This window comes from Sardina pilchardus, chromosome 5, assembly GCF_963854185.1.
Source record: "Sardina pilchardus chromosome 5, fSarPil1.1, whole genome shotgun sequence".
Taxonomy (NCBI): Eukaryota; Metazoa; Chordata; class Actinopteri; order Clupeiformes; family Clupeidae; genus Sardina; species Sardina pilchardus.
In genome coordinates, this window is record NC_084998.1 from 24,849,272 (window position 1) to 24,873,622 (window position 24,351).

At 45.7% G+C, this 24,351-nt stretch overlaps 1 protein-coding gene and 1 long non-coding RNA gene across 3 annotated transcripts in view; one reads left to right on the forward strand and one right to left on the reverse strand.

The window, feature by feature from the left end:
• Nucleotides 1-21,212, forward strand: part of fryb (furry homolog b (Drosophila)) — a 67,535-nt gene extending 46,323 nt beyond the window's left edge. Inside the window, exons 40-61 of the mRNA XM_062537053.1 lie at nucleotides 636-834; nucleotides 1,528-1,649; nucleotides 2,045-2,232; nucleotides 3,120-3,214; nucleotides 3,435-4,108; nucleotides 5,949-6,046; nucleotides 6,390-6,566; nucleotides 6,969-7,109; nucleotides 7,375-7,554; nucleotides 9,159-9,323; nucleotides 9,731-9,805; nucleotides 10,490-10,660; nucleotides 12,255-12,461; nucleotides 12,839-12,985; nucleotides 13,675-13,847; nucleotides 14,325-14,529; nucleotides 15,143-15,292; nucleotides 15,696-15,794; nucleotides 16,310-16,393; nucleotides 18,212-18,322; nucleotides 20,172-20,374; nucleotides 20,949-21,212. Of these exons, the coding sequence (XP_062393037.1) occupies nucleotides 636-834; nucleotides 1,528-1,649; nucleotides 2,045-2,232; nucleotides 3,120-3,214; nucleotides 3,435-4,108; nucleotides 5,949-6,046; nucleotides 6,390-6,566; nucleotides 6,969-7,109; nucleotides 7,375-7,554; nucleotides 9,159-9,323; nucleotides 9,731-9,805; nucleotides 10,490-10,660; nucleotides 12,255-12,461; nucleotides 12,839-12,985; nucleotides 13,675-13,847; nucleotides 14,325-14,529; nucleotides 15,143-15,292; nucleotides 15,696-15,794; nucleotides 16,310-16,393; nucleotides 18,212-18,322; nucleotides 20,172-20,374; nucleotides 20,949-21,207 (3,923 nt within the window). The 3' untranslated portion in view covers nucleotides 21,208-21,212. The remainder of the gene's footprint in view (nucleotides 1-635; nucleotides 835-1,527; nucleotides 1,650-2,044; nucleotides 2,233-3,119; nucleotides 3,215-3,434; nucleotides 4,109-5,948; nucleotides 6,047-6,389; nucleotides 6,567-6,968; nucleotides 7,110-7,374; nucleotides 7,555-9,158; nucleotides 9,324-9,730; nucleotides 9,806-10,489; nucleotides 10,661-12,254; nucleotides 12,462-12,838; nucleotides 12,986-13,674; nucleotides 13,848-14,324; nucleotides 14,530-15,142; nucleotides 15,293-15,695; nucleotides 15,795-16,309; nucleotides 16,394-18,211; nucleotides 18,323-20,171; nucleotides 20,375-20,948) is intronic.
• Nucleotides 1,222-6,910, reverse strand: LOC134080549 (uncharacterized). Of its 2 annotated transcripts, none has more exons than XR_009939225.1 (5): nucleotides 6,807-6,910; nucleotides 6,432-6,583; nucleotides 6,062-6,157; nucleotides 2,040-2,401; nucleotides 1,222-1,666 (listed from the first exon to the last, which is right to left on the reverse strand). It is a non-coding gene; the product is annotated as an uncharacterized LOC134080549 (long non-coding RNA). The 2 variants fall into 2 exon arrangements; XR_009939226.1 differs by having other exon boundaries at nucleotides 6,432-6,586; nucleotides 6,807-6,849.
• Nucleotides 21,213-24,351: the final 3,139 nt, after the last annotated feature.

The following is a 24,351-nucleotide window of genomic DNA, read 5'->3' on the forward strand; positions in this document are numbered from 1 at the left end:
CTGTTGAAATGGGGACACCACTACTGTACAAAACAAAAATTAATTTGAGCACAGAGGCCCTTTTACCTTAACCATCCCAAACTGTGCTTGTTTTACTGATACTTTCCTACACTCATTACACATTACAGATTGTGAGTGACACTCATTCTCAAGCGGCATTCACACCAAGAGCGATAACCATAGCAATAACTATAACCATAATGATAAAAGCATTCACACTACGTTAAGAAAAGTCACTCCTCGTGATAATGAATGTGATGGGTTCTGATTGGCTGTTAGCTTTTTATTGTTCTCAAAATCAGTCTGAAAGTTATCCCCAACGATATCATTCTTCATGTCGTTATCATTATAGTTTATGTGTGAACATTGTCATTCATATTAATGAGAGCGATATTTGTTTATAGTTATCGTTATAGTAATCATTCTTGGTGTGAACGGCCCTTTAGTCATGAGAAGCCACTGAAACCCAGGTGTCTGTGTATTTAAGTATGCTCAGTAAGTATGTTCAGCACAAGTCGCTTTGGTTACAAGGCATCAGCCAAATATAATGTAATGTAATGCAGTTCTGAAGTACTGAAGTACTGAAGTCTGTCCTCTCCTCCTCTTCTCTTCTGCTCTTCCTCATCCTGCGCTAGGGGGCTTTGACTTCCTGCGGGAGAGTCCGTCTCCCGTGGCGGACTCGGGCCTGAGCTCGTCCTCCACCTCGTCCAGCGTGAGCCTGGGGGGCAGCGTGGGTAACCTGCCGCAGATCAGCGCCGACCTCGAGGAACTGGACGACTCCTCGAGCGACACCGACGACAAGACCAACAAGCTCATTGAGTTCCTCACCACCAGGTAGGCAAACATGGCAACACTGAGAGTTCTATAGCACATTTGTGTAGGAGAGTGTCACTCACTTCAGACAAACCACCTCAACAAACCCTGAAACCTAACGCCCATCAAAACAAATCCACGGAACAATTTGTTTATTTGTTTGTTGTAATTATCTGACAAACAGGAAGTGGCATCTGTGAGTAAAACTCTCCCAACTGCTACTCTAACTCTGGCATTCAGGGTCATGCTGCACATTCACACTCATCCACTAGCATACAGCTCCCCCTACTGGCTGAAACAGAAAATGTCTGGGAGAAAGAATGGGAAATGAATGAGAGTTTGCATAGTCATACGCTTGAGCTGAATGTGTGTGCAACATAAAGAATGTTTGAGTGGATTTGTGTGGATTTGTGGATGTGTGATTGACTGATGTATGATCACAGCCATAGATACTGTATCTATCACTAACTGAAAACATTAGTCATAATGTTAAGACACTGACGACAACACCCATTAACACCTATACACCCACCACACCAAAATGATGTTTACAATCCCATGGAGAGGGTGAACCATAGCATGATGTGAGCGTGGCGTGAGCGTGGCGTGAGCGCGGCATGAGTGTGGCGTGTTAGAGGCGAGTTAATGGCGGTGTGACTGTGGTTGGTGGTGGGGGTGGAACAGTGCCTGGAGTACTGTCCTGTCGTTGCTCAGGGCCTTCGGACCGCTGTGGTGCCACGAGGACATCACGCCCAAGAACCCCAACTCCAAGAGCGCCGAGCAGCTGTCCAACTTCCTACGCCACGTCATGTCCATCTTCAAGGAGTCCAAGTCAGGTAAGGGGTCTTCCGATCTGTAAACATAAGCAGTTTTTTTATGTTTGAAGTTTAATGTCTTATTTTGTTTCCATTTAATTCCATTGTGTACTTAATACCTTCTCATTCAACAATTTTTTTTTTAACGTCATCTATTTTTTTTATACATGCTCCGTTATATTTCTTTGATATTATATTAGTTTTTACTGTAATTTCCCAACTATTAGCCACGGCTTATTCGTTGGCCTATACACAATGCGGCTAATACACAGCAAATTACTGTAGTCTGAAGCCCTTGTAGTCCTAAGCCATGTGCTATATAAACAGCCCCTGAGTGGACAGCGTGCTATAACTAGAGTGTGTGTGTGTGTGTGTGTGTGTGTGTGTGTGTGTGTGTGTGTGTGTGTTTACGTCAGACTTCCATCTGGAGCAGGCGCTGAGTGACGTGGCCCTGCAGACGGCGCTGTGCAGCTCGTCGCGCCACTACGCCGGACGCTCCTTCCAGATCTTCAGGGCCCTGCGCCAGCCGCTCTCGCACCACGCCGTCTCCGACATCCTCTCACGCCTCGTGGAGGTGGTGGGCGAGCACGGGGACGAGGTGCAGGTGTGTGTGTTTCCGTGTGTCTCTGTGTCTGTGTGTGTGTGTGTCCGTGTGTCTGTGTGTGTGTGTGTGTGTGTGTGTGTGTGTGTGTGTCTGTTTGGGTGTTTTTCTTTCTCTGTGTTCTCTCTTTGTATGATTGTTTGTGTCTGTGTGTGTGTCTGGTTGTGTGTTTCTTTGTGTGTCCGTGTGTGTGTATGTGTGCATGAGAGAGAGAGAGAGAGGCAGAGAGAGAGAGAGAGAGAGAGAGAGAGAGAGAGAGGAAATTGCGGTTAAGCAGGCAGGCACTGAAAACATTGCTCATCGTTCCAAGACAATAATCACAACACCCATTAACACCCATGTAGTGTATGTGTGTGTGTGTGTGTCTCTTTGTGTTTGGGTGTTTCTCTCTCTCTTTCTGTGTGCCTGCATGTGTATGTGTTTGTGTGTGTGTGTGATTATTTGTTTCTGTGTTTCTGTGTTTGATTGTGTTTCTATGCTTCTTTGTGTGTGTCTGTGTGTGTGTGTGTGTGTGTGTGTGTGTGTGTGTTTGAGAGACAGAGCGATTTCAGTTGCGTAGGCAGGCACTAACTGCCACTAAAGACCCATCACCACCACCCATGTGCCACTACACCCTCAAAATGACATTTAAAACCTCAAAGCTCTACCCCTGTCTGTGTCACTTTGACAAAGAGTTATTTTCGAAAGAAAAAAAAGATGCAACGGAAACGAGACTTGCTGTTGGTGGTCGGCAGTATTTCCTGTGTGAAGTAAGCCAGCCAACTCTGGACGGCTGCCACCAAAATATCGGAAAGTCCCAGAGTTACCCAGCTGTGCTAGTCCCGTGGGGGCGTGTGTTCCTCATGTTCTCATGTTCTCATGTTCTCTCATGTTCTCCACGGTTCTCTCAGGGCTATGTGATGGAGGTGCTGCTCACGCTGGAGTCGGTGGTGGATAACCTGGCCGAGTGTCTAAAGAACAGCGATCTGATGGCAGCTCTGACCAGGTGAGATTGTCACCTGCATGTTCATCCCCACGATCGTGTCTGTATGTCCATGTTGAAGCACCTGCACCTGTGCATACACACTGTGTCCACGATGCTTACATCTGTGTGTCCGTTTAGATGTGTGTACTGTGCATATACAGTATAAACACGTATACACTAAATGGATGTGTGCGTATTTTCACACTGTGTGTGTGTGTGTGTGTGTGTTTGTCTCTCTCAGAGCCTCGTCTCCCGACTTCCTGGTGAGCGGGAAGCTGAACTCCAACAGGAAGAGCACGGGTCAGCTCAACCTGCCGCACGGCGCCGTCACCGACGCCAGCACGGCCGAACGCAGCCGCCACCAGCGCAGCTACTCCGTGCCCAAGAAGTTCGGCGGCGAGAACGGCGGCGGAGGAGGCGGCGGCGGAAACGGTCACCCTCCGGGCGCCCGCTCGCCGTCCGAGAACCCGCCGCGCTCGGCCACCCTGGACCGCATCCAGGCGTGCACGCAGCCCGGCGTGGGCCAGCGCGGCTCTCCGCGCAGCGGCTGCGGCTCCTCGTCCTCGTCCACCTGCGGCGCGCTGGACCCCGGCCACGCCGGCCACCCGGCCTCGCTCCTGGCCACCGTCTTCTGGGTGGCCGTCTCGCTCATGGAGTCGGACTTCGAGTTCGAGTACCAGATGGCGCTGCGGCTGGTGCACAAGCTGCTGGCGCGCGTGCCCCTGGACCGGCCCGAGCACCGCGAGCGCCTGGAGAAGCTGCAGGCGCAGCTCCGCTGGAGCGGCTTCGCCGGGCTGCAGCAGCTGCTGCTCAAGGGCTTCACCTCGCCCGCCACCTGCGACCTCACGCTGCAGCTCTTCTGCCAGCTCACGCCTGTCTCCCGCGTCACCGTGGTGGACACCTCGCAGGCCATAGGTGGGTGGCAGCAGCGCGGAGGACTGCACATGACATGAGCAACAGGAGTACCATAATTTCCCGACTATTAGCCGCGGCTTATACATTGATTTTGCAAAATTTCTTCCGCTATGCGGTTAATACAGGGGGGCAGTTAACCCTTAGATGCATAGGCTACCAATACCTACACTCTTCCATGAGTGGGGTCAAAAATGACCCCAATTAGAATGCATGCGTTTTTTGCTGTAAACTCAAATAATGTCTCTCATTTTGGTTAAAGATGATGATTTTTATTATATATTTGTCTAAAATGTTTTTATTTCATGTTGGACATATTGATGCATCACTTTTTATTAACATTTTATTACAAAACAGCTTTTAGATAGGCAAAAAAGGTAAACATCCTAAAATTATCTCAACATAGGTGAATAGGGTAAAATTATTAATATTATTTTAATTAATATAATTTTAACTTAGAGATATCTTCATGAAACTTTACCAGTTGAATACTCACATAAATAGGAGAAAAAAAACGTATTGCAAGTTTTCTGTATTTATGTTTAAATATGCTAATTAGGTCATGTCTAATTAAATATGCTCTAATTTGCATATATGTTTTGATGCAAAGAATCTGACCATTGGAAAAAGCCAGGTTGGAAATATTTTTTTTGTAGTGTTAATATATCAAATAAAAAAACATTTACAGAGGTGATTATGAATATCTTCTTTTGTTATCCAGTAAATCAGAAGGTACTGCCAATTGGCTTAAAAAAATCGATTTTTGCCCTATTTGTAGGCATAAAAAGTCATACAAATCAGGCCAAGAACGCCATATCAACAAATCCCTCTGTAAATATCGCTTGGTGAATTCTGCTTCACAATTATAGGAAGAGTGGACATCGAAGGATCAAAAAGCGACGTCGCTATGAACGCTTGGCCGCCACATTATATGATGATACTTAGATTTATGTTGTTGTGTAAAAATAGCCTTCAGGATGGTGAAACTGCTGACATGAGATGTGATAATCAACAGTAAATGTATACCTGACTGCTACAGTTGATAAAAATCAAAAGATCCTAGGGTTAACTTTTGAAATTCCATAGAAAATGCTTGGGGTCATTTTTGACCCCACCTATGCGGATCGGTGGTACTGATACAAAACATTAAATTACTTTAAAAATATAACAGTTAGACACAAATCCAAATGGCCTCATGTCAAAGACAACCTATTTGAGGAATACATAGAAGGTTAAATGAAAAAAAAATAAAATGAAGAAGATACTGCAAGAAAACAACCTCTGGGGTCATTTTTGACCCCACTTATGCATCTAAGGGTTAATATGGTGTTAATATGGTGGGCTTATGCGGCTTATACACAACGCGGCTTATATGCAGGAAATTACTGTAGTAGTTCAGCAGGGCAGCAGTTGTTTCAGTCACACTATTAGTTGGATGGTCCCCCATACACTAGCTACAGATGCTGACATCATAATGTATCTGTGTGCTACAATTTATGGCTCAGGGTTGTGTTTTACGGTTACGGTTACGGTTACAGTTACAGTTACGGTTACAGTTATGTTACTTAGCAGACGCCTTTGTCCAAAGCAAATGTTTTGGTGCTGTGTTTTGGTTAGTGAACAATTAGAGAGACTGAATGAACAATTAGCAAGACTGAATTTCAGCAGAACATCTCCCAGCACCTTAAGGCTCAGTAGGTTGACTATCCAAATGGATTGTTAAGAGTAGTGCATGCCGTAAGTTTTTCGGTTAATGCTTATTTGTGGCAGCCTGTAAAACAGAAGCATTCTTCTCTCTCTCTCTCTCTCTCCCTGTGGCTGTGTTTCCCACGCCCACACACAGGTTTCCCTCTGAACGTGCTGTGTCTGCTCCCCCACCTGGTTCAGCACTTTGACAGCCCAACCCAGTTCTGCAAGGAGAGCGCGGAGAGGATAGCGCAGGTGAGTAACACTGACCTCGTTCAGTCGCTCTTTTGTTGTTCAGCAGTAGCCCAGCTGGTTGCACCGCATTTGCACTACAGTGGCAGTTGGTCCTCTTTGTTTGGTCATGCCCTTTAAATCATCCATCATAAAGCGTTAATGTAAGTGTTAACACAGAGCAAACACGCGATGATGTATTCTCGTGTCATCACTCCTTAGATCACACACGGACCAACGCAAATGTTTGTTTACGCTTAAGAAAATCTTTAGGTAGAACATGCGGTGCCAGAGTAAATATTAATGTATGTGCGTGTGTGTGTGTGTGTCTGTGGTGTCTGTGTATGTGTGTGTGTGTGTACGTCAGGTGTGTTTGGAGGAGAAGGAGAAGAACACAAAGCTGTCCCACCTGGCTCACGTGATGACGCTGTATAAGACACGCTCGTACACACGAGACCCGTTCTCCTGGGTCAGCGTGGTGTGTCGCTACCTGTACGAGGCCTTCGCCGACATCACTCTCAACATGGTCACCTACATGGCCGAGGTAACAGCCAGTCTATGCTGCTGAACACAGCAATGCTTTTTTATCATATCTTTAATATGTCAGGCAATGAGGATATCATTACATTACATTACATTACATTTGACTGACGCTTTTTAACCAAAGCTACTTACAACATGGTAAAAAACATTTAAAGCTTTTAAGAGCAATTCTTACAACAATTTAAAACCTTACTGGGTGAATGACTGAAAGGATTTAAGTATGTAATTTCATTATTCTTACCATATCTTCTGTTGCCTTGGGAAACAGCAAAAGACAGAAACTTTTATTTATTGAGTATTATTTTATTAGCTTTTATTGCTGTGTTGTTTTTTTTAAGATTGAAGGCTAGCTGACATGACAGATTGAGTCGCTCACTCTTCTCGCTCCTCATTTTCATCACAGTTACTGGACAAGGGACTTCCCAGCATGCAACAGCCACTGCTGCAGATCATTTACAGTCTGCTGAGCCACATGGATTTGGCCTTGATCCAGGTCAAGCCTTTCAATGTCGAGGTCCTCAAGACCATCGAAAAGTTTGTTCAGGTAAGCACTCAGCAAATATTGCACAAACTCAAATCAATTATATTTGTATTGTATTGTGTGTTATATTCAGTGCATTCTATTGTTACTGTGAATTAAGTGCCATATTACTCATTATGTAGTTCCCTATACAGTGTGTGTGTTAATTTTTCATGCAATGATTTTATGTGGATAAACTAGTTATGGTCATCATAGTAATCATAAATCATGATGCACTGTGTGTGTGTGTGTGTGTGTGTGTATGTGTGTGTGCGCGCATGTGTCTCAGACGGTACACTGGAAGGAGGCTCTGAACATCCTAAAGCTGGTTGTGTCTCGCTCGGCCAGCCTGGTGCTGCCATCGTACGGCCACAGCGACCTCTCCCACCTGGAGGTCAGCCGCGTGTGGGACGGCTCCTCCAAAGCACTACCGGGGAAAATCCTCGACTTCCACTTTGACATTTCAGAGGTGCGTCTCCAACTCCGACACGTCTCTTTCTTCTCTTTCCTAATTTGTTTATTTCTCTCTCTTGCCCCCCTGCACTCTTTACTTCTCTCGGTCTGTGAATATCTTATATATTTATATAAGAATATCATATTTTTAGCTTGTATTCTGGGCCAGGCATATCTTTGTGTCAATGTTTGTTGATCCCTCTAGAGGTGTAATGACATCTAATGGCCTTGACAAGATTTGGGAAAGATTCTTGCATTTTTGGAGTAAAGCTTGAATGGGGGGCATTAGTTAAACGTCTGCAATCTTTCAAGAATCTTTCCCAAATCTTGTCAAAGTTGTGTGGTGTAAGGAGGCCATAAAGTGAAAGTGTTGTGAGGGAACAAGATATTACTGTGTTCGCTTCCCACTGCTCTCCTAAACCCTGACTTTTAGTAACTGAAGAACAGCTTTTCTATTTCCACACTTAAGATATAAATACACTTAATGAATCAGGGGAAATAGGCAGAGCAGAGACTGGCAGATATCCGAAGCTCAGCACTGGGCACCAGAGGTGTGATGGGAAACAGACGACTGACTCCAGATTTAGGCTCAGAGTGTAAGAAAGGAGGAGAGCAGTCTGGCTGCACAGGACTCAGGGGCTCTCAGAGATCAGATCTGGGCTCAAGACGAGAGTTGAGCATCTCATTTTCACCTGACCTCTTCACTAATCGGTCAGCCCTAATCATGTCATTACAATCCAAATCACCCAGCCAACTATTTCTATTCACTAAAAGAGAGGAAATGTTTTGAGAGGTTTTTTCCGGCCTTTTGTATCTGGCCTTGTTTTCAGGTCATGTTGGTGCATGAACTTGATTGTCATATTGTCATTGTCATTATACTGTGTTGTTGGGTGCCAAGTTTCATTTTCAAGGGAAATGCTTAGAGGAAACCCCCTCCCCTCCACCCTTCTCAAATGGAATTTTCTAGAAAACCCATCGGAGATAGCCGACTGAAAAGCCTCATGTATGTGACATTTGAGTCTGAGTATAGGTTTTCAAGATCTGTGATCAGATTTTTCCATCGAGTTTACCAGCAGTGACGTAACTGCCCAGACGAGGCTCGCCCCTGATCTTGAATCAGTACTTGTGGCGTAGACTTGGAGTCCCTGGAGTTCTCTTCCTTCCTTCCCATGGAGTAATCGCCCCGTTTGTCTGGCTGGCGTTGAGTGATAAAAGACCAGAGAGATCCTGCGCTGATGTAGACTGCACTCACCGCCCGATAAGCCATGCTACAATTAGCCTGTTTTTTCCACATTGAGAGAGCAGGAGAAAGGAGGAGGGAGGGGGAGGGAGAGAGAGAGAGAGAGAGAGAATGGGAGAAAGAGAGAGAGAGAGAGAAAGGGGAGAGAAAGCACTTGGGCTGCAGCACAACAGGAAGAGACTGGGTGGATGTGATATGATAGACTCTTTTAATATATGGGCAGGACGAAGCTAGCAGCAGGCACTGACTTGTCATGCTCCATGTCGGGTAGGTGTTTGTATGTGCCTGGGCATAATTCCTATCCTCGCTCGAGGGGGTTTTGTTCCCTTTGCTCATGTGTGTGTGTGTGTGTGTGTGTGTGTTGTGGCGCGTTTCTCCAGACGCCGGTGATCGGCCGACGGTACGACGACCTGCAGGGCTCGGCGGGCCGCGACGGGAAGGCGAGGGCCATCGCGGTGACCCGCAGCACCTCCTCCACCTCCTCGGGCTCCAACTCCAACACCGTGCTGGTGCCCGTCAGCTGGAAGAGGCCACAGTCCTCACAGGTGAGAGAGTGTTCTTTGTGTGTGTGTGTGTGTGTGTGTGTGTGTGTGTCCGTCAGCTGGAAGAGGCCACAGTCCTCACAGGTGAAAGAGACCCACCTCTCCTGACCTACAGCCTGCCTCTTATCACGTCTGGACTTTAAAAACACACTTTGGGCTTTGCCACTTATTTTACTTTGTGTTCTTTGTGTGACTTTGTGTGTGTGTGTGTGTGTGTGTGTGTGTGTGTGTGTGTGTACATGAGAAAGAGAGAGACAAATGTGTGTGTTGTCACATAAACATGTCACGTATGTCATGACTATTTGGCTTGAATAGTTTTGTGTGTGTGTGTGTGTGTGTGTGTGTGTGTCTTGTGTGTTTTATGTCCATAATTAATCACTGCTCTGCTCTCTGTGTCTGCCGGCTCTCAGAAACGGACTCGTGAGAAGCTGGTGAACGTCCTGTCATTGTGTGGCCAGGAGGTCGGCCTCTCCAAGAATCCGTCGGTAAGTCCACCCCAAGCACCAAGCCTGATTGGTCGGTTCAAGTGGTCTTTAAACAACACAGTGAATGCTGGAAACCTACTGGGATTTTAACCAAAAGACCAAAGGCCTCTGAGAACATGCAGACAGGAAACAGCAACACATTCCTACTGAGAAAGAAAAAATTCACGGAGATATTAGTTGTAGCAGTTTTAAACTTCACTTCCCAAAATGCATTAGTTTTACTGCTTGGTTAAGTGGTTGTGGTTAGCCACACTTTCATTCATTCAAAGCCCATTTATTCATATCTCACTCTGAAGAAAAAAAGTCAGGTTCTTGAATGCTACTGTAAGTAGCTACTGTGAAATCTTTGGTTGGTATATACATTGTATGGTTCATTCTATTGTAGGCCATTGAAATTCAGGTTTTCCGTCATTGAACATCAAGGAAAAATGTTACATCTGAGAACCCTGATGTATGTATGGTTGCACATAGTGTCAGGTGTACATTGTAAACATAACTGACATTGTTTATTGATTTACTTGTAATGTTATTTGTAATCTTATCACTGAAAAGCATCTAATTTGATGATGTTTTGACAGTTTCCCTTTAGAAGGCAGTTTTCATCAGGGTCAATATTTGTTTTTCATCACAAACATACCAGACTCCTGAAAATACTGACCACACCTGCGTCCTCCTCTCCCCCAGGTGATCTTCTCGTCCTGCGGGGACCTGGACCTGATGGAGCATCAGCCCAGTCAGGTGTCGTCCGAGGACGGCACGCGCGAGCAGGACACGCTGGACGACACCGCCTCCGAGCAGCAGTTCCGCGTCTTCCGCGACTTTGACTTCCTGGACGTGGAGCTGGAGGACGGCGAGGTGAGTGGGCCCGGCTCAGTCTCTCACAGCAGGCCTGATCTTGGGACGCGTAGCCAGCACATCATCACACCACTCTGAGCCAGCGTAATCTAAACTATGCTCAATGCAATTCAAACAAAATAACAGATATATACTTATTATATGTGACTTATTATATATTATATGTGAATGGCATAAAGGCTGAATGGCAAAATGGCTATTAACTGTAATGTATCTGCATACTTTTCCTGTGTTTGGAACCTGCACCCATTCACTGCATAATGCCCTTGTAATTAGCCATTTAACTGGCTGTTCGCCATACAGTGCATTACATAGTGAATGAGTGGATGTTAGGAGCACAGGGTTTACTCTCTGCCAGGAACACTTTCTGTCCACTGCCTAAGCGAGTCTGACCGCCCTGTTCTCCTTGTCACTAAGCCCTTCATGACTAAAACAAGAGAAAAGTCCGCTGCAACCAGAATTATGCTCCCAATTTTTGAATTTTTAATAAAAAAAATGGGAGCATAATTCTGGATGTGGATGTGCGTGCTTTTGATTGCAATTTACTAAGCCCCTTCATGTCCAGTGCAGTTTCTCCTCTCTTTGCCGGTGCTCTGTGCTGTTGTGTGTACTGTAACGTTAATGCTCTCTGTCTGTCACCACTGTGTCGGTAACACTCTCTCTTTCTTTCTCCCCTGTCCCCCCTCAGGAGCTACAGGTGAGTGTCACTGTGTCTGGTAGGCTTATAGTGTGCATGTGTGCGTCTGTGTGCGTCTGTGTGTGTGCACAGTATGTATGTGTGTGTGTGTGTGGATGTATGTGTGTGTGTGTCTCTATGTGTGTGTATATTATATACTGTACATGTCTTTATTTAGAGGCTAGCTGTAGCTACAAAGTGTGTAGGGTGCCCACAGAGTTGGCATTGAATCATGGAAATAAAGTCACACAGTGCATGGGTTGTTTAAAGAAATGATGACATTATCCCATGTTATAATTGAGAACAATACCGAATATGGTTATTAAATATGCCTACTTACTGACTGACAGAGTTAATTAAGTGAATCCGAAAGTACAGACTTGAAAACATCAGTCGTGGCTTATGGTATACTGTATGAAAAGTGTTAGTAGCCTGGACAAGGTTTCCATTGTAGTTCTATACAGTATCATGATTGCATAATAGCTTGTGAGTTTGTGTATGTGTGGAGTTTCCATCATGCACCTGAGGGATGTTACTATTGGACAAAAGTATAGTACCTACACCTGTTTTGTGTGTGAGAGCTTTTGGGTGAGTTTGTGGGTGTGATAGTGTACAGTATGTGTGTTTGTCTGCTGTGTGTGTGCATGCATTTTGGGATGTTTGGTGGGGTGTTTTTGTGTATACGCTTACCTAAATATTTCTCTCTCTCTCTGTCTCTCTCTCTGTCTCTCTCTTTCCCTCCCTCTCTCTCTCTCTCTTCTCTCCCTTCCCCCCCCTCTCTCTCCCTCTCTCTTCTCTCTCTCCCTCTCTCTCCCCTCTCCCCCCCTCTCTCTCTCCCTCTCTCTTCTCTCTCTCCCCCTCTCCCTCTCTCTCTCTCCCCCTCTCCCTCCCTCCATCTCTCTCTCTCTCTCTCTGCAGGGTGAGAGTGTGGACAACTTCAACTGGGGCGTGCGGCGGCGCTCGCTGGACAGCGGCGACCTGCACGAGCTCCTGGAGGAGAGCCAGCACTCGGGCAGCACGCCCAGCCTGGGCCACGAGGACGAGCAGCCGGACGACTCGGACGAGTCCTCCGAGGAAGAGGAGGAGTCCAACTCCACCAGCCAGAGTCTTTCCCACTCGCAGCTGGTGAGAGCCGCCTCGCCGCACACCTCTCGCTCTCTCTCTCTCAGGGCAGATTCATACGTCGTACGCAAACGCGGACGTATCGAGCTATGCAAGGACGCCATGATTCGTAGTTGTATCGAAAAATGTGTCGTCCAAATTCTTGTAACACGGCGCAATGATGCGTGCCATACTTTGTGTTTCCACTGGGGGCTCATTGCCCACGTAGGTTGCATAGACTATGAAAGGCACTTCAAAACAGTGAGCCTTGCGTTGTCAACTGTGTTCGTGTAGCTTGCGTAGCTTGTGTAGACTATGAATCAGGCCTTACACATACATAAACACATACTCATATAAAGCACCTGTAGTAACATATGTCCTGTAACATTCTCTCTCTTCAGACGATGAATCTCTCTCCGTCAGAGGAGACCAATCACACGGACTCGCTGTCCACCTCCTACGACACCACCTCTGCTGACCCAAACTCTCTGAACGCCACCACTCCCTGCCTGGGGACTTCCCTGCCTGATGACACCGTCATGCAGCCCGTAAGCCGAGCCCTCTCCACAGCAGCAGGCCTTAGTATAGGGGCTGAACACTCTAGAGCTCTGGAGGTGGTGACACATGGGACAGTTTGAGCAGTGTTGCTGGGAAACCACAATTACCACATTTTACCAGTTCCATGTCCTCTGATGGATGATCATGAGAGTGTCACTAGTAATGCTTCAAAAATGTTGCTGCTCAATATCAGTGGAATGGGCAAAAATGCTCAGCAGCACTGCTGAACAGTTGCCTTGTGTGTCATCAGTTTAAGGTCCTCCTAGTCAAATCTAGCAAAGTGTTCTTGTACATTTGTAAATGTAATTCTTGGGGAACCACATGCTTATTTGGCATATTTGCTCCACATCATTTAGAGCTGAACGTGTGTGTGTAATGGTGTGCGTGTGTGTAGTAGTAGTGTGTAAAGTGGTCTGGTTGTGTGTGTGTGTGTGATGATGATGTTTGTGTGTGTAGTAGTGTGTAAAGTGTTCTGGTTGTGTGTGTGTGTGATGGTGTGTGTGTGTGTGTGTGTAGTAGTGTGTAAAGTGGTCTGGTTGTGAGTGTGTAGTAGTAGTGTGTAAAGTGTTCTGGTTTTGTGTGTGTGTGTGTGTGGTAGTGTGTAAAGTGGTCTGGTTGTGTGTGTAATGGTGCGTGTGTAGTAGTAGTGTGTAAAGTGTTCTGGTTGTGTGCGTCCCAGTTTCCGCCCCCTTTGGAGGTGAGCGGTGAGGACGAGGACATGCAGGAGGATGACCTGTCCTTCTGCGTCAGCGAGCTGCCGCCGGGGTTTGACTGCGGAGACGCTTTCACCCTGGACCTGGTCCGGCAGCAGGACCGCTCCGACCAGGACCTCAGCATCAGCTGCTTACCAAGGTAAGCCCCTCCCACACACACACACACACACACACACACACACACACAGACACACAGACACACACACACACACACACACACACACACACACACTCACACACACACGCACACACTGCAGAGCAAATCCAGAGCAGAGTGTGCAGTACACACTGCAGGGTAACATGCAGTACACTCTCAGATCATGAGTGTTGAATGTAACCACACAGAGCAAAAACTCTGAGATTGGAGAAATTAGCACCAAGCTGTGGCTCATGAATATGTGACTGTAGGTCATGCCTGCATGATGCACAATGTTGCTCTCTATTACAAGCCAAGACAATGCTGCTAGTCAGAAGCAAAGTTCAAAGTTCAAAGTTTATTGTCATGTACTCATAAATAAGCATTTATACAGTATGTACCGGTATTCAACTACAGAAATAACCACTGTCCACTGCCATTGTTGGATTGAGTCATTCCCGTCTTTTTTCCCGATGGCAGTTTTGGGGACGTTCGAGACGACCTGCAGGACCTGGACTTCCCCCCGCCGCCCTCGCCCTTCTTCTCGGCCATCCTGGCGGCGTTCCAGCCCACGGTGTGTGACGACGCCGAGGACGCCTGGCGCAGCCACGTCAGCCAGCTGGTGGCCGACTCGGACGGCTCCTGCGCCATCTACACCTTCCACGTCTTCTCCTCCCTGTTCCAGGTACGCGTCCACGGGACACTGATGTTGGGTGCCTCTCGACATCTCTCCTCGATCCTCGAGGGGCATTCCCACTGATCTATAACTAACACTGGATAGACTATCCCATTGTTTCTGCCCCATCATTCTTTATCTAGATCAGTGAGGGCAAGGAAGGAAGGGAGGGTGTATGAAACACCATATGAGAGGCACCCGTTGACATTCTGCTGTCAATAGTTTTAGGGCTCTTTTCATCTGTCTTTTTATCCATCCCCCCTTCCTTCCTTCCTCGGTCCTCCGGGTCATTCCCACTGATCTATAAAGAACACTGGATAGACTATCCCATTGTTGCTGCCCCATAATTCTTTATAGATCAGTGGGAACCAGCCGGAGGACCGAGGAAGGAAGGGAGGATGGATAAAAAGAGGTTTTAGTGTCCTTAGTGAGTCTTTTAAAAAACGTAACCTCTGAATCGCTGAAAACATTGATTATTTTAAGATTATTATTATAAGAGATGCAGAGTCTTTAGTAGGAAAAAAATTGACCAGTAGAAAAGATTTCATTTGTCACACAATTTCCAGTTTAGCTTGAAAAAGTGATTGGCATCGTATGACCAAAGTACCCTTTCCCTCTCCAGAACATCCAGAACAAGTTCTGCTCCCTGACCAGTGATGCTGCTGGTTACCTTGCCGACGGGCTGAGGGGCATAGGGTCCAAGTTTGTGCGGTCGTCTCAGATGCTGACCTCATGCTCTGACTGCCCTACGATCTATGTGGATGCAGATACGGTGAGCTGGAACAGAGTTGCTACAGAAGTCATTTCATTCAGTCTCTTTTGTATTCATTCAACATTTCTTCATATATTCTTTTTTCTTTCTTTCTTTCTGTCTTGTTGGTCTCTTCATTCTTTCTTTCAGAAATGAGTTACAGTAATTTCCTGTGTATTAGCCGCATTGTGTATAAGCTGCAGGACAGTCTTTTATGCAAGTTAAAAGACACAAAGTCATATTAATACCATATTAACTGCCCCCATGTATTAACCTCATAGCTGAGGACATTTAGCATAATCAATGCGTAAGCTGCGGCTAATTTTTGGGTTTAATTATGTTATACTGTATATTCCCTGTGTTGTCATGTTGTATTCCATTCATAAGGTCATAAGGAGTGCTTCTCTGTGTGTTCCTCCCTCAGATTGTGTCGTACGGGCTGCTGGAGAAGATCAAGTTCAGTGTGCTGGAGCTCCAGGAGTATCTGGACACCTACAACAACAAGGAGGAGGCTGCCACCTCGGTAGGAACTCTCTCTCTCTCTCTCACACACACACACACACACACACACACACACACACACACACACACACACACACACGCACACACACACACACACACACACACACATGCACACACACACACACACACTTCCCTATAACTCCCTGGTTGAAACACCACATGATGGGTACCAAGTGGAGAATTAAAAGCAGTAGCGTGGACATTCATAGTGCTTCATAATGATACCACGTTGTGTCCAGAATAGCAAGAACGTTTACTGTGATGTGGATGCTAATAAATGAAATGCATTTTGTAAGATGCATTTGTGCTTCTTAGTATCCACAATAAAAAGCATCATTGAGGTCGTCAGTAAAGCAGAAGGTTGTGCACATGGAAAGATTTCAGTCATGTCCACACTCTCCTTCTAATTCTCATAGTCATCATAAGTCAGTGTTTCGGTCAATGAACCCCCCCACACCTCCCACCTCACTCACCCCCTCCATCTCTCTCTCCTCTCCACCTCTCCCTTCCCCCTAGTGGTTGCAAAACTGTAAGGACACATTTCCCAAGTGCTCTGACGATGGGGTGATCACCTGTCAGCCCGGAGACACAGAGGAGAAGGTGAGTCATACAATGGGCTTATGGCACACACTAGCACTACCCAGCATGATGCAGTTTACTCACGCCTAGATTACCCTGCACATGGTTTATTCCTCAACTAGATTACCCTACACATGGTTTACTCCACACCTAGATTACCCTACACATGGTACAGTATACTCCACACCTACTGTAGATTACCCTACACATGGTACAGTATACTCCACACCTACTGTAGATTACCCTACACATGGTAGTATACTCCACACCTTGATCACGCCACAACTAGATTACTCCACACCTCTATCACTCCTCCTGGACTATACTACACATGGTTTGCTCCACACCTATTTCACTCCTCCTAGACTATACTACACATGCTTCACTCCACACCTATTTCACTGCACACCTAGTTTACTGCACACCTTTTACTCCAAAATTGTTCTTGCCAGCAAACTCTACTAAACCTCTCTCTTCTTGTTGCTCTTGTTGTTTAAAGCTCACTGCACTTACAGCACGTGCTACCCTTAATCAGCTCTAACTGTTCTAAATCAACACTATACCAAAGATCCTTCATAACTATTGTCCAAAATACCGTCAACAAATCCAGAAAGCCATAATGACCAATTTAAGGATAACATTCCACAAGTCTCCCATTGATGTTAATGCTGCGAGGGCTTACTCTGGTCTGCATCAAGGGGGGATTCCTTCCCAACCCCCTTGCAATAATAGAACGGGGAAATGGTCGAACGTTGGGGCCTCTCGCTCCGCTTTAACCCTCTCTGACTATACTGCTCATTTCTCTAACCAGCCAATTCGGTTGCCCTCTTATCTTGGTGCTTGACATTAACTTGTCTCATCCACAAACTGAACAATAGTCCTTGAGATGTTTTGAAACACCCTAATGCATTCCCCACACACTGGGGGTGCTCTTAGAGTTTCAGTTGGTTATTAGTAGTGTTTTGATGTATTGCCTTAATGCATGGAAAACATCCTACATGCATCAAGATCATGACCTGGACTAATGGAAACATTTTTTACCTGGTTTAATTGTATTCCCTTTTACAATCTTTCTCTCTCTTTCTCTCTCTCTCTCTCTCTCTCTCTCTCTCTTTCTGTCTGTCTGTTTGTCATGAGAGAGACAAACACGTCTACTGTGCATAGACACAACTGTACCTATTTGATCCTTTTGTCTTCCCTACTCTCTCATTAACCTTTGTGGAGATTTGGTCCCACTAACCCATTGACGTTATGAATGGGTTCCCTTTCTCTTGTATTAATGCCTTACTGATTGCATGGGTTTTTCACTGACGCTTTCTCTTCTCTCCTCTCTCGCCGCCCTCTCTCTCTCTTGTCTTGTGACATGCTTGCTGTGCAGCAAATGGAAACTCTGGCTGTAAGTTCAAATATGTTGACACGTTTCTCTGACTCTTGTTCAGCGACACATATTTTAAATGCGTTGAAAACCTAAATATGACAATATGGCTGATCGATATCGGATGTACAGTATGATGTAGCTAAATACATATCTGAATTTGAACAGCATACAGGCCTGATAGAGTTCACGATGTCAAGAAAGGCTATTCTCTATTTGGTCTTTGAATGTATTTGTTAATTTCAGACACAGATCATTTCCCGTCTAGCATACTTTGTAATGTTTACAGTGAATCTTCATTGCTCTATCTGGCATCTTTAGTGTTTGACATCCTCTAACCACATCAGAGACTCCAGGGCCCAATCGATGGGTCGTGGTGTGAAATGTGTAGTGTCGGCCCTGTGGGGCCTATGGATGTGTGTGGGGGCGTGTGGTTGTAATTCGTGTGTCATGTTTGCCCACAGCAACTGGAGCTGTGCCAGCGGCTCTACAAGCTGCACTTTCAGCTGCTGCTCCTGTTTCAGTCCTACTGCAAACTGATCGGGCAAGTCAGTGCCATCAGCTCTGTGCCAGAGGTAAAGACACACACATGCGCGCACACACACACACACACACACACACACACACACACACACACACACATACACATACACATACACACACACACACACACACACACACACACACACACACACACACACACACACACACACACACACACACACACACACACACACACACACAAACAAACACACACACACACACACACACACACACGTATTGTAACGTTTCGCGTATTATTCACCAAAAGGTTTTTGAATAATGAATCGTAATTTTTTTACCGGCTGGCCATGAAACATTTGCATATCATTCACTCGATTAAAAGTTTTTTGAACAATAAAACATTTATTTCTTATGGCTAAAACACACCTCAGCCAACATGTCACAGTAAAACCATCACCCTTTGCAATGAAGTAGGGAAACTCTAGAGAGACAACTTACCCTTCTCCTTACATCAGATATGCTTCTTCTCGCCTCCTCATGCGAGAATCATGACAGCTAACACTGTAGATATCCAGTCAAAAAAGAGAGATGGGTTTTAACCCTTCCTTACTGGAAGTAGTTTATTGTATAAGAATAAAAAAGGATACAGGAAAACAGAATTTGCAGAAAAAAAATACACGTATGTAATGCCCAAAATGAAAAATAAAAATGACAACCTTCTGCAACTTCTAGCTGGTTGTAAGCACAGACATATGGCAATGTCAGAAAGAAAATGTTCTTTTTGTCCCTGTGTACATGGTATATTGCTATGTACTTCTACCTGATTGGCAGGTCTATTGTTTTTTGTCAGACAGTTTTTGTGGTTTGACCTCAAACAGGGTATTCTCCTTTCCAGGGTAACATTCACCTACAAATGTTCTAAGTATATCACCCGTAGGTGTTGTCAAGCGTTCTAAATATATCATCTGTAACTGCTTGACTTTTAGCCACAGTTATTCACACATAAGCATTTATGCATTTTATGCAGTTATGCATTTTCTTCACACATTTTCCACTCAAGTTTTGGTTACAGGTACACAAGCATTTCCTTCATACATTTTTACTCAACCATGATTATATTTCAAACGACATTTGCATCACATTTCTACTCAAACATGATTTCATGGCACAATTATAATCCAAGCATACTTACAGTATACTCAAAGCATGTTTATATTTATGGCATGATTATACTTCATATCAAGATGAAATTGTTTATACTCAATATATATAGATACCTTAATCAGCTCAATTTTTTTGATATTACTGGTTAAAGTAGAACTCCAAAAGAGATATTTCTCTCTTTGTTTTATTTATTCAAGCAAAACATTGCATACAACTACACACACACACACACACACAGCCATAGATATTTATTAATTAATTTTCTAGGCAAAGCTAAGAACGTGTAAGTAGAGTCTTGATGTGAATGCATCTTATGTCAAGTTTGATAATGGACAGAGAACTGTGTGGGACTACACCATCAAAATCCAAATAGTTTGAGACAAAGAAAGACGGTCATGTAATGTAACGGACCACTTCCGCTGTGTGTCCGGTGTGGCCCGGCTATTAGAAGTGAAAGAGAGCTTTTAACCATCCATCAGGTATTAACCCCCTGTGTGTCGCCCTGCATCCACTACAGTGGTCCTCTCTATCTGAGCCTCAGGCGTTAACCCTCTGTGTGTCGCCCTGCATCCACTACAGTGGTCCTCTCTATCTGCGCCTCAGGCATTAACCCTCTGTGCGTCACCCTGCATCCACTACAGTGGTCCTCTCTGTCTGCGCCTCAGGCATTAACCCCCTGTGTGTCGCCCTGCATCCACTACAGTGGTCCTCTCTATCTGAGGCTCAGGCGTTAACCCTCTGTGTGTCGCCCTGCAGCTGCTGAACATGTCCCGGGAGGTGAACGATCTGAAGAGCAGCCTGAGGGTGGCGGCGGCGGCCGTGTCCGGGGACCTGGTGTCTCACCACCGGCCCCCGCCACAGGCCAGCTTCCCCACCACCGAGGCGGCCGTGCAGGCGGTCCTGGAGTGCCTGAAGAACAGCGAGTTCACCACCGCCATCCGCTACATCCGCCAGTGCAGGTAGGCCACTGTGGAGAGCGCCAAGCGCTCGATGGCACTCGACTCCACTTCATCCTCTTCATCCTTCCTCCTTCTTCATCCAAATGGTTCAGGGACTAACGGCAAGGAAAATACACTCAATGTGATATATTGAGATAACATAATAATTATTACATTGGTGTATCAAGCAGAGCAGAACTATGTTTGTGTCAGGGGTATGCAGCTCTGCCAGTTTCTATTGTGAGTGTTCGCGTGGAGATAACTGTATTTCATTTGTGAGCCAAGTTAAGATATAACGGGCAACGATAATTGCGAGTCATGATTGGCAAGCATAACTTGAGCAAGGCAAAAACATGACAAAGATGGCTACAGCGCTCGTACCATACTGTATTCGGGTCCAAGTGCCCAAGGGGACCTAGGTTCGACTCCGGCCTGCAGTTATGTCCCGATCCCACCCTATCTCTCTCTCCCACTGGTTTCCTGTCTACCTCTTCACTATCCTATGATAATAAAGGCGAAAAGGCCCCCAAAAAATATACTTAAAAAAAGATGGCTGTTAAACACATGATCTCCTGTCTGTGTTCCTCCCTCTCAGACGCACATGGCCGAACGAGATCTTCGGTGGCAACGCAGAGGATGAGGTGCAAACCCTCCTCAACATCTACTTCCGGCACCAGACCCTGGGCCAGACGGGCACCTTCGCCCTGGTGGGCTCCAACCAGGACCTGTCGGAGATCTGCGCCAAGCTGATGGAGCTCAACGGCGAGATCCGCGACATGATCCGCGTCGCCCAGGGCTACCGGGTGGTGGCCGCCTTCGCCCCGGACTCCAGCGCGTCCGGCGTTAGTCTCTGACAGGAGGGGTGCGGTGGCGACCCCTCGCCCCCCCCTCCCTGGCCTGGCCCCCCTCCTCCGCTGCTCCCCGCTCCCACGCGCCTCCACCCCCCCTAACACCGACCCCCTCGCTCCACGCGCTCCCCCCTCCCTTCCATCGGTCTGCTGCCCTCCTCCCTGCCTCTGCCCCGTCCCTCCCCCTGCCCTCCGCCTCCCTCTCCCTGCCCTGTGTGCCAGGTCCGGGCCCGGCGCTGGGGGCGTGGGGGGGTTGCTGCAGCTGCCCCTCCTCTGCGGGGTTCCCCCCTCCCAGACTGCTGCCCTACGTGGGGAAGCTGGGCCGCGCCGCCATGACTCTGCTCAGACGGGATGAGTGCCTGGACGCCAAGGCGGCGTCCGACTCGGGCTGCCAAGCGGGCGGCAACAGCGGAGAGACTAAACCGTTACTGCTCGACATTTCGGACTGATGTCACTGAGTCACGTCCTCTATTGCACTAAATCGAGTTTTTTCTTTTCTTGACTTTTTTTGTTTGTTTGTTTGTTTTTTTGTGTTTTTTTTTTGCTGTTGTCATTGCTGTTGCTGTTGTTGTTGTTGTTGTTGTCGTCATCATCGACAATTTCTCTGGTATCATCCTCGTTAACGTTACAATGACATTGAACATTACAGAAGGCAGGAGTGTGGCGTTTTTGCGACTTTGCTACTGAAAAGACATGCTGCAGACTTGGTGAGGAAATACCAAAGCCAGAGGAGAGAGGGACCGATCTGATCTCTCGCCATTGCTGACTCTTTGCTGAAACTGTCCTAAGGGGAATCGTGCAATGCTACTCTGTTGACGTAAGGCCTTCTACTGTACTTACTCAGCTCACACGAATGTTGTAGCTTTTTTTTTTTTTTTTGGAAAAAAAAAAAATCCTCTTGGCTTTCACACTAAGGACACAAAGACTATAACACCACACAGAATATAACCGAAGTCTACATTTTGTTGTTGTTGTTGAGGCTATATGTCCAGGCTGTGAGCTTGTTTGCTTGTGAAACAACTTGTCACCAGTTCATAGGTTCAACACTGTATTGTAACATATCATTTATTTGTGAATATTCACTCCATGCTACTCGACAATTAGGCTGATGTTCAGCATTCATGTCAATATTTTACAAAGGAATAGGACACGTGGATAAGCTATTGTAGAAGTGACTGGATTCAATTGTCATGTCAGTATCCTTTTTACTCATGAGTTGCTTTCTACTGTAAAGTGTCTTGCCTGTAGGGTTATTTTCGCAATGTCAAGGAAAATGCATTGAACATAGTTTTATGAGAGACAAAGTTCTATGTTGTGTCAGTTTAAACTGCCAAGCATGCATTGTTGTATTTACAGTAAATTGTATTAGAACTATTTATTAACAAATGCATATTTTAAAGGAGAGAAGATATGTTTGTATAAAAGTACAAAGGGAGGTCTCCCCATGCAAGTGTGTAGGAGAGCGTGTTTGTGTGTGTGTGCGTGTGTGTGTGCAAGGGCGTGTGTGTGTGCATGCAAAAAGAAATATTGCACATTGTACAGCTTCCTGTTGGAAGATTGTATGAGTAGGTTTTTGTGTCATGTAAATAATTTTCCAGTTTTGTGAATTATTTTGGGTTGGTGCTCAGTACATGTTTGAATCACAGTAAAAAAAACAAACAAACAAAAAAAACAATAAAAAAGGCATACCATATATTTCCTGTTGAGTCCATTTTTATAAGCATTTCAGCTAACCTTTCAAGTTATTACCTCCAACAAGGAGGTTATGTTTTCATCTGGGTTTGTCTGTCTGTCTGTCTGTCTGTCTGTCTGTCTGTCTGTCTGTCTGTCTGTTTGTTTGTTTGTTAGCAAGATAACTCGAAAAGTTATGGATGGATTTCAATTATTTTCAGGGAAGGTCTGACCCAAAGACGAAACGATAAAATCTTGGGAGTGATCCGTATCACTGTCTGGATCCAGGAGGCGGTTATGTTTTCGCTTGGCGGAGGTCTGCGCTCTCTGAGTACTTTTCTAGATTCTTGTTTTTGTTCTTACCAGGCAAGAGAGTGGACCCCAGGTCTTGCTATCTATTCTTGGTTCAAGGTTCAAGGCAGAGAACAGAAAGAGTGAACTAGATGGCCACTTTCTCCAGGCCGACACAGTAACCTGGAGCACCAACAAAAAATGTCTAAACAAGGTAACCCTTTTGGGCATCATGTATCATTAATCTAGTCACGATAAATTATGAAGACTTAAAGGAAAACACTTTAATGTTTTAGTAGGCTTCCAAACATAGAGGTGGTGTTAGGAAGACTGTATATCACAATTCTCAAATCCTGGTTTGGGTTTTCTGGGTGGGCCTAGTGTGTGTGTGGAAATGTATTGGTTGAAGGTGGTTGAGATGATGATTTGCGTCTAATATCTGTGGTATGTCTTCTATGTCTCCTTGGGACTTGTGTTTATTTGTGTTGAGATAGTATGGGCCGGGACCGGGAGAGAGCTGTTGTGGTCTCAGGACCATGGCCGGCGCCTCCCCAGTTATTTAGTGAGCTGGAAAAACATGCTGATCTGAAAAACAGTCGTTTGGGATGTAACCTTGTGGTTTAGCTTATTGTCAACTGTATGGCATTAAGGTAGTGGAAAAAGTAGAGACCGAACTCAGGGGCTAAGATTTATGCAAAAACAGTGTTTTTAAAAAGCTGCAAAAGCATTACAGGCTCTGACGAACAGAAAGGACAAACGTTTCGGGCTTAGCCTCTATGTTTGGAAGGCTGGCTCTGTTGTGGGAGCTGATCTGGAGTGCATCACTTCAGTATCAGACAAAAGGACCCTGAACAAGCTACACAGCATCCTGGACAATGACTGTCATCCACTCTACAGCACTATCATACAGCAGAAGAGCTTGATAAGCTGGAGACTACGCTCCATGACATGCACAACAGACAGACTGAGGAAGTCATTTGTACCCAGGGCCATACAACTGTACAATGCTTCACTGAAGGGAAAAGGAGAGTTGGACTTCTATGCATAGTATATCTGCACATCCACCCTCTTATACACTTACATGGCATGGCTTTGTCTACCCTCATGTCTAACTCTTATATTATTACTATGTTAAGTTTATTTTAATTGTCCATATATTTATACTAGTACTGTTATTATTATTACAAT